This window comes from Erinaceus europaeus, chromosome 1 (assembly GCF_950295315.1).
Source record: "Erinaceus europaeus chromosome 1, mEriEur2.1, whole genome shotgun sequence".
NCBI lineage: Eukaryota > Metazoa > Chordata > Mammalia > Eulipotyphla > Erinaceidae > Erinaceus > Erinaceus europaeus.
This window is the reverse complement of record NC_080162.1, coordinates 94,553,265-94,562,593: the sequence shown is the minus strand read 5'-3', so window position 1 is coordinate 94,562,593 and position 9,329 is coordinate 94,553,265. Positions and strand designations below refer to the sequence as shown.

The 9,329-nt window shown below is 52.4% G+C and overlaps 1 protein-coding gene across 1 annotated transcript; it reads right to left on the bottom strand.

Annotated features, from left to right (window-relative positions):
- Positions 1-4,038: 4,038 nt before the first annotated feature.
- On the bottom strand, positions 4,039-6,343 carry ADIRF (adipogenesis regulatory factor). Its single transcript, XM_007530200.3, has 3 exons — positions 6,180-6,343; positions 4,454-4,516; positions 4,039-4,235 (listed from the first exon to the last, which is right to left on the bottom strand). Exons 1-3 carry the CDS (start codon positions 6,238-6,240, stop codon positions 4,129-4,131), a joined length of 231 nt encoding a protein of 76 aa, XP_007530262.1. The 5' UTR covers positions 6,241-6,343; the 3' UTR covers positions 4,039-4,128.
- Positions 6,344-9,329: the final 2,986 nt, after the last annotated feature.

Sequence of the window (9,329 nt, the reverse complement as noted above, 5' to 3'; positions counted from 1 at the left end):
TGTGCATGGTGTGTGCTCAGCCAGACATGACACTATTCAGCCTTCCTGGCACCTGACATCTATTTTGCTTGGCCAGAGCTGGGTCATACTCTCGTCCATTGGCAACCACTCACAAGGAGACCAGGAATGAAGAGGGATTGTTGGGTCAACTGAGATTTCTTTGTGTCAAACAGGGGAAGGATACACAACACAAAATATGTCAGAAAGGCTGGGGAAAGCTCGGTAGAGTTCCACATGCCCCTCCACTCCCAGCTCTCAGCTCTTGCCTCTCAAGGGGAACCCTCCTACTGGCTGCCTCTGTAGGCTGAGACAGGGCAGCACATTCTGCTGAGGGGGACAGAGCTGAGAGCTGGGAATGGCAGGAGAGCAGAGGGAGAGGAAGAAAAGAGGCTGGAGAGGGAAGGGTGCCCCTGTGAGAAGTGAAGATGGACTTTCTCACCTCCTAAGCCTTGAACCTGGGGTCTTGTGCACTGTGAAATGTGTGTTTAATCAGGTGCTGCATTGCCCGGCCCCTGGGTTCTTTATCCATTCATCTGTGCACCAATATGAAGACAGACTACAAGGAGAGAAAACACTCAGATGTAGTAACAGGTGGAGGTGTGAATAAGAAAGGAAAAGAAGGCAGGACCAGAGGAAAAAAGAGCAAATATATGTTAATACAGATAGTTATGAAATAATAGTCAGCTCATATCTATGACCTTGGGAGAGCCATTGCAGTTTCCAATGGAGGGGATGGGATACAGAACTCTGGTGGTGGGAATGGTGTGGAATTATACCTCTGTTATCTTGTAATTTTGTAAACCAAAATTAAATCACTTTTTAAACAATTTTTTATTATCTTTATTTATTTATTGGATAGAGACCATTAAAAATTAAGAGAGGGGTGGGAGTATATAGCATAATGGTTATGCAAAGAGACTTTCATGCCTGAAGCTCCAGAGTTCCGGATTCAATCCCCCGCACCACCATAAACCAGAGCTGCACAGTGCTCTGGTGTTTCTGTTTTTCTCTCTCTGCATCTCTCTCAAAAATAAAATAAATAAAATACTTTTTTTAAAAAAAAAAAAGAAAGAAATTAAGAGGGAAGGGAGGGATAGAGAGGGTGAGAGACAGAGAGATACCTGCAGCACTGCTTCACCACTTGTGAAGCTTTCCCCCTGCAGGTGGGGACTGGGGGCTCGAACCCAGGTCCTTGCACATTGTAACATGTGCGCTCAACCAGGTGTGCCACCACCCGGCCCCATTAAATCACTTTTAAAGAGACTGTTAAAAAAAGAAAGAAAGAAAGAAAGGCTGGGGAGATGGCTTCACTGTAAAGTGCAGGACTTGCATGTCTGAGGCTCCTGGCGCCATTTTCCATGCTGCTTGTACTGGAGCAGTGATCTGGATTCTCTCTCATGTAAAGCTTTTTCTCTACGTCTCATATGAAATAAAACAACTTTTTTTTTTTTTTTTAACCAGAGCACTGCTCAGCTCTGGCTTATGGCGGTGTGGGGGATTGAACCTGGGACTTGAGAGCCTCAGGCATGAAAGTCTCTTTGCATAACCATTATGCTATATCCCCACTAAAACAACTATTATTACGAAGGAAAGATATGAGAGCAATAGTGCATACAGTTGACCGCACATGCAACCATGCTCAGGGACCCCAGTTCAAGCTTCCAGTCCCCACATGCAGGAGGGAAACTTCATGAGTAGTGTTGTAGGTGTCTCTCTCTCTCTACCTCTCTATCTCCCCCTTCCCTATCAATTTCTCCAATAAATAATTATTTTTTTTAAAGAAGAGAAAAAGAAAAAAGAAGAGAAGAGGAGGGAAGGGGGAAAGGAGAGAAGAGGGGAGGACAGGAGAAAAGAGGAGAGAAGAGGGCCTGGGGAAACAACATAATGGCTTTGCAAAAAACTTTCATCTCTGAGGCTTTGAATCCTCAGGTTTAGTCCCCAGCACTACCATCAGCCAGAGCTGAGCAGTGCTCTGGTCTGTCTTTCTTTCTGTATCTCTCTCTCTCTTCCTCTCATAAAATACAATAAAAACAAAGCAAAATAAAATAGTATTATAAGAATAAGAAAGAAGAGATGTGAGGGCTCCGACAGTCCATCCTCACTTGCTTCCTGGGCGTGGTCAGGTGATCTCCCAACCCCAGTATCAACTCCCACAGGCTGGGAGTGGTTGATGCTGGAAAAGTCCCGTATCCCCTCTCCCAGCTCCTGCCTACCGGCCATTACACAGGTGTCTCTTGAAGGACCTTCCCTTTGAAGTCAGAGAGAACAGCCTCAGGCCATTTTGCGTACTAGGAGCGGTCTTCTTTTGGCAGCAGCCAGCAACAAGGAACCGAGTATAAAAGCCCCGGAGTGAGGGTAAGAGTGGGACAAAGACCTAGTATTGTTTGCTTGGCAGGGCTCAGACTGCGGAAACGAAACGTCTCCCGACTGCACCCACAATGAGACCTGGACTGCTATGGGCGATACTGCCCCCTGCTGGCAGCTCGGGAAGGCGTCCGGGGATGCCGCCTTTGAATCTGAGCGAAAAGGTTGCAGCTTTTATCATTATGTCTTCCCCAGAACTGGGGGGAGGGGGGTCGATGTTTAAATTGAAATGAGACGACTATGTCTTTGCTCGTCCAGGAGAGAACAAAGCCATGATGGGTGGAGGGAACGACGCGTGCAAAGGCGCAGAGCTCCGCAGGGTTAAGGGCTGGCGCCAGGGCGGGGCCTCGTCCGGTGCCTCTGTGAGTCACCACCGGCGGGGCTCCCCGGGGCTGGTGTCGCGTGCCTGGACACGTGCGGTGGGGGGACAAACGTATGGGAGCCCTAATCCAGTCGGGGGACTGGCTAGACCAAAATGCAGCTATTGATCTTGAGCCAGAAGCAAAAGGCTGGGACCGGAGGGGTGGGTGAGGTGCTAGAAGGTAGAGGAGCTGGGAGGGGTGTCCTTGCACCCGAGAACACTCGCCCCGCCCCGCCCCGCCCCGCCCCCGGCGCCCCAACCCGAGCCGGGAGCCCAAGTGCTGGACCCAGTGAGCCGCAGCCCCTCCCAGGGCGTGTCATGGGCAGGGCTCCCCTGCACTTCCGCCCAGCCCAGCCAGGGAGGGCCTAGGTGGTGACTCACTGTGGGGTGGGGCAGGTTCGCAAGCACTCTGCGGGCAGGGTGCGGGGACCCGGGACCAGAAATCTGCACATGACTAGGCATTTTCCCAGAGACTGTCTGCTTCCCGAGGTTCTCTAGGGCGCCCAGGCATGGGATGTCCCGATGCCCCCAACCTCGATGAAGGTCAGGAGACCCCCGACTCCTAAAGCCCCTTGCCTCCTACCCAGGCTGAGCTACTGGACCATCCGATGAGGACGTAGCAGTCTTCTCTCCCTCTCTCTCTCTCTCTCTCTCTCTTTTTTTCCCCCTCCAGGAATCCTCAGTGCCTGCACCACGAATCCACTGCTCCTAGAGACTATTTTTTCCATTTTGTTGCCCCTGTTGTCTTATCGTTGTTGTGGTTATTATTGTTGTTGGATAGGATACAGAGAAATGAAGAGAGGAAGGGGAGACAGAAAGGGGGAGAGTAAGATAGACACCTGCAGACCTGCTTCACCGCCTGTGAAGTGACTCCCCTGCAGATGGGGAGCTGGGGGCTCAAACCGGGATTCTTAACTCAGGTCTTTGTGCTTCACGCCACATGCGCTTAACCCACTACGCTAAGGCTCGACTCCCAGCATTCTTCTCTTAAGAAGAGCTGGGGACTGGGGATATAGAATAGTTATACAAAGGACTTCCATGCCTGAGGCTCTGAGATGCCAGTTTTAGTCCCCCACACCACCATAAGCCAGAGCTGAGCAGTGCTCAGGTTTCTTTCAATGTATCATTCTCTGTGTCTCTCTCATTAAATACAATTAAAAAAAATTTTAATAGAAGGGCCCGTTCCTGGAACTGAGCGTCCGAATGTGGACTGCCAAGACTGGGGGGTTGGGGCCTGGGTTTCTGGATATGGAGGCTCTGCTTTAGGTCGAGGAGGAGTGGATTCAGCATAGAAGACATAAGTAGACACAAGGTAGGTAATAACAGGTGCTTTAATGAGGTGACAAACAAAGACCTGACCAGAGGTCCTGGCCTGGAGAGGAGTCACCTACATCTCCCTTCTGTCATTTCATGAGGCCGAATTTTTTCCCAAAACCAGAGAAACTCTCAGTGGCCTGGTTAGCAGTCTTGTCGATGGTTTCCTGGGTAGTCTTGACCACCTGTTCCATGGCTGGTAAGTAAAGGAAAGGGCAGGTGAGATAAGGAAGCAGTGACATGTAGGGTTAGCCTGGCCAGGGTGTTCCTCCCCAGGACGCTATCCTCCAGGCCACCTGGCTAAGAAGCTGCAGAGGAGAGGAGTCTAAGAGGAGAGGGGCAAAGGCTGGGTGGAATAGGGGGTATGGCAGGGCTGGCCACCCTCCTGGCCCCCCTACCCCAGCCCCATCAGACCTTTCTGGCCTGCTTCTGTGGCCTGATCCACCACTTGCTGAGCTGCTGTTCCTGCCACATCCACTGGAATAGAGAGATGTGACCATTAGCATCACTGAACATCAGGGCCCCACCATTGCCACTCTGAGCCTATCCTTCTGGGGCTCGAGGGGTCACGGTGCAGTGGATTAAGTATTAGACTCTTGAACATGAAGTCCAGAGTTCAACCCCTAGCTCAAAGGGCTGATCCTCCCTCCTCCCCACTCCCAGCTCATAAACAAATATACAAATCTTTATAAAAATACAGACAAATGAAAAAGAATGGTCTGTTCCATGGGCCTGAGATACGGATACCAACCATAGAGGGGAAGTCCCTTAAATGAGCCATCCAGCCAATGAGAGGCATGAGCCCTTTCCATGCCTCTGTTATTTTGTTTACTTATAAATCTTGGCCCCTCCTCTTTGACCTGTTTGCCACCCCAAGTCAAGGACTGCTGAGAAAATGTCTCTCAGAGGTTAGGAAGGCAGGGCCAGGCCAGACTACTGCTGTATGGTATGGCCCATAAAGAACCCTGCCACCTTTAATAGCTTCTCTCCCAGAAACCCAGCCCAGATGCCTGTGGTTCCACCTTTAGTGCACCCTTAGTGCACTGGGGCCTCTAAGTGCACTGTGGCCTTTCTAATTCTCCAGTGCCACTGTGGGCAGGCAGCTTAAGGCATTAAGGAAACAAGTGCAGAAGGGAGGTGTCTTCTAAGATCAGGCCGTGTCCTCCGGACTAGACTTTGCCTCTGGTGAACAGAGTCTCCAGGGGCTTAGGTGGGCAGGCAGGTGACTCCAGTCTCCAAAGAGGTGACTCATCCTTGCTGCTGAACAAAAAAGGGCCTGGCATGCCCATACTGGGGGAATGGAGGTGGGGGGCTGGAGGGGTGAGGAGTTGTGGACCACTGAGGAGCATTTGCACCCAGTTCATAGATAGTGAAATCAAAGCACAGAAGTAAACACAGCTCTCTGGCAGCATTTTAGTCTTCTGGGACAAGTGGATTTTCCAGGGCAGACTTGCAGACTTGGAGTGGAGGTCATGAAGGAGGGGATTGGCTGAAATTGGGAGCTAGAGTCCCAAGGGAGTTGGACTTGGGTTCTGGGAGACCTTTCGCCAGTGGCCTATGCTGCCTCACACCCCCTACCCTGCAGAGAGCCAGAAGTAAAGGAACTAAGGCTGGGCACCTGCTCCCCCCAACCTCCCACAAATACGCCGGTGGTGAGGGTGAGAAGGACCTCTGTGTGAGGAGTTGGAGAGGGCAAGGGACTGGTGGGAATCTGAAGCCATTTCCTTATCCCATCAGGCCTTGCTCCCCAAGACTCAGGGTGGACAGTTAGGTTTCTGGTGTGGCAGTAATGCTCTCTTTACAGACCTTCACCCTCCTCTAAGGGTAGGGGTGGGGCAGTGGGATGGGGTGGGGACCAGGAGGCAGAGTTTGGATCCACTCAGTCTCCTTGTATTTCCGCATCAGTGCTCAAAGGGTGCTCCTACTTCTGAGACACTGCTCTTTCCCCAATTCTCTTAAGGCTGCACCCAGCTGACTGCTGGTTGTGGTGACCATCCCTCAGGGTCCCAGTATCAGAAAGAAGGCTCTTCCAAGCCTCAGCCTCACACTGTGAGCCGCCCACACACTTCCAGTTGCTCAGGTTCCACCCTGTCCCACCCGTGCACCCACTAGGCACCCCAGCAGATGCCAATGTTCTCACCGGCTTCCTGGGCTGCCCCCTCCACTTGCTTCTTGAAGTCAGGCAAGCCCTTGCTGGCCATATTGGTAAGTTCTGTGAGGTCGTCAAGAGTAGTAAGTAGCCTGGTCAAGACTGGATTCTGCTCAGAGCTCGAGAGACAGTGCCAGCTCTGTTTTTTTAAGGCACCCTAGGGCCGGCCCACCCCGCAGGGAGGGGCAAGGGGGGGCAGGGCGGTTCCCAGCAGAGGAGCTCAGGGGAGTGACCAGCAGACTCCACTAACAACTCGCCCCCCCCCTTCCTACCCCAGCACATCCTGGCCTGGGGCTGAGGAGGTAGGAAGACAGTTTCCACAACTGGGTGGGAAAAGAGGCTAGGGGCTGTATGGGAACTGGGTTGGGGTTCAAAGAAAGACTGGGGGCAAGTGAGGGGGAGGGGAACATACACCTCCCACTCCCCGTGTTCACACACTTTTGACCCTAACCAGATTATTCCCCGGAGGCTAATGTCTCAAGACTGGAGTTGAAATAATAACAACAGTTTCCCTTTGTTGGGCACTTACTTGTACCAAGTGCTGCCACAGCCCTTGGCAGCCTCTGGCATAATAATGATGCCAGCAGTGTTAGTACAAGCTTGCAGGGATAAAACAAAAACCAGAGATGCAGTTGGTGCTAGGCTTCCTCAGACTCACAGGGCCACAACTCTCCATCCCAAGCCTATAAATATGAGGTCCCCACACTCCTGGCCTGGTCATTGTCATTTTCCTAGCTGTCCCCAAGACACAGCGGGTAAAAGCTCCTCTGGCAGCAGAAGGTGAGTCACCAGCTGCGTCCCAGGGGATCCTGCAGTCCTGGCCGCCCCAGGCAACAACCAACCAAGAGGGCTGTTCCAGGGTGCCCACCCCCCCCCCAAGCGCCCAGGCACAGGGACCAAGGCAGATCACCCCCAGCCTAATTAGTTTCAGGGCAGGAAGGAAGCATCACTCAGAGAGGGAAAGATACCCCCCACCCCACCCCCACCGGGCACACAGCCAAGCATGTAAAAACCAGCAGCAGGAGGGACTTGGTGACAGCTGCAGGGGAGGAGGACTAGAGGCATTTCAGAGACCTGCACATGAGTGGGGGAGCAGTAACATAGGGGCAGTAAAAATGACCTTTGAGGGGCTGGGTGGTGGCACACCTGGTGCAGAGATCCAGATTCGAGCCTCTGGTCCCCACCTGCAGGGGAAAGCTTTTCGAGTGGTGAAGCAGTATTGCAGGTGTCTCTCTGTCTCTCTCCCTCTCTATCCCCCTCTTGATTTCTGGCTGTGTCTATCCAATAAAGGTATATATATATATATATTTATATATATATTTATATATATATATATATTTTTTTTTAATGACCTTTGAAACACAACCTCCTGACACTCAAGGGTCATCACCCCCACTCCACCCTGGTTCTAGGTGCTCTGGAGTTGGGCTTCTTGCAGAGGTGTCGTACCTAGCGGATGCTCACTCTTCTGGAGACCTGACTCTGCATCTCTGTGGAGGACCCCCATCCCTGTTAATCTGGAAGGCCCCTGCCTCCCAGGTCCACTTGATTGATGGGCCCACACCCTGCCTCTAGCAGGAGCGAAGGGGAAGAGTGGGAGGGTGAGGTGGGGGGGGAGGGTCTGGCGTTTGCACACACACACACACACCCCGTGTGCCCAGTTAGTGAAGTCAAAATCAGCCCTGAGTGTGAGGACAGTGAAGGCACTGCAGTCAGGCAGTGGGAGAGGGCGCCCAAGGCCACTCTCTAACAGACAGAGGAGCAGCCACCCGCTGCTTGAGATGCCTCAACACAAAGGCCTGCAGGAACCACCTGCTCTTCTCTGGGGCTCCTGGGGAGCCCAACCCAGCCTGCCCCAGCCTGCTCCAGCCTGCTAATCCTCCCGCAGTCCTATTCCCTTCACACTCCTGCAGCTAGTTCATCGTCCAACTGTGGGTAGACCTTTAGCCCAGTGGGCAAGAAGCAGGACAGCAGCTTCTTCAGCCCCCAGATTGACAGCCTGACCCCAGGGGTGACAACAGAGACATCTCAGAGTTAGATCTCTCGTGCATGCGCGCGCGCGCGCGCGCGCACATACACACACACACACACACACACACACACACACACACACACACACACACACACACACACGGCAAATCCCTTCATCTCCCAGAGCCTCACCTGCTCCACCTTTGATGAGGCAATAACAGAATCCGCCCCCCACCCCAGTGGTACTATGAGGACTCAATGAATGCCCATCATTCAGCTTCTCAGCTGAGGGGAGAGGTGTGGAGGGATGTGGAGGCGCAGCCCGGCATCAACTGGGTGGTTTTAGAGCCAGGCCTCCTGGGCCTCTGTCCAGTCTTAGCACATCCTAGCTCTGTAGCTCTGTGCCCTCCTGCAAGTTATTCAACCTCTCTGTTCCTTAGTTCATCCGTGATAAAAATCAAAAACCACACCACACCACTGGCTTCCCAGAGATTTACTATGAGGATTAAATGAGGTATAGCGCTCAGGACAGTGACCGAGGCCTGGGAGGGGTTCAGACTGTGGGTTTTTTGTTTTGTTTTGTTTTCCCCTCTTAAGGCTTGTTTTCTTTCACATTCCTGCATCTCACTCATCCTACTTTCTAATGCCTCTCTACAGAACTAGTGAGGTCAATCGGGAGGGGCCCTGAGTCATGGCCTCTGCTGAGGAGGAACCCACACTGTGGGTGTGGGCGTCACATCGTTGAAAAGTCACCATCTGCTCCAGGTAGAGGTCCCTATTCCCCAAAGGACACTGGAGCCAAGGACACACATTGGGAAACCAAAGAAGCCCCATCTTCACTTCCTGATGTCTACAGGACTTTATCCTCAGCGACTGAGCTAACTTGGGGTCCCTGGGCCCAATGCAGGGGAGACCAAATAGGGAGCCCAAAGCAGAGCTTCCTGCTCCCTAGTAAAAAGTCAGTGGTGGGTGAGCTGGTTGGGGTTCAAGGTTTAGGAGGAAATCTGAAGGCTCTGTGGGCTCTCAGCAGTTTACAGAAGCACCAGGGTCTCCCTATAGGGAAGCTGCGCCCTATCCTGCTTTCCTGATGTCTAAATAGGCTATCCCTGTCCCTGTTCCCAGGAGGAATCAGGGAGCTTTTTCAGGAATGAGGCAGTAAGCAGAGAGAGC

Coding starts and splice junctions, on each gene's coding strand:
- ADIRF (XM_007530200.3), bottom strand. CDS start 6,240: ATGGCCAGCAAGGGCTTGCCTGACTTCAAGAAGCAAGTGGAGGGGGCA. Junction 4,517..6,179: donor GGGGGCAGCCCAGGAAGCCG/GTGAGAACATTG, acceptor TCTCTATTCCAG/TGGATGTGGCAGGAACAGCA. Junction 4,236..4,453: donor CACAGAAGCAGGCCAGAAAG/GTCTGATGGGGC, acceptor TTTACTTACCAG/CCATGGAACAGGTGGTCAAG.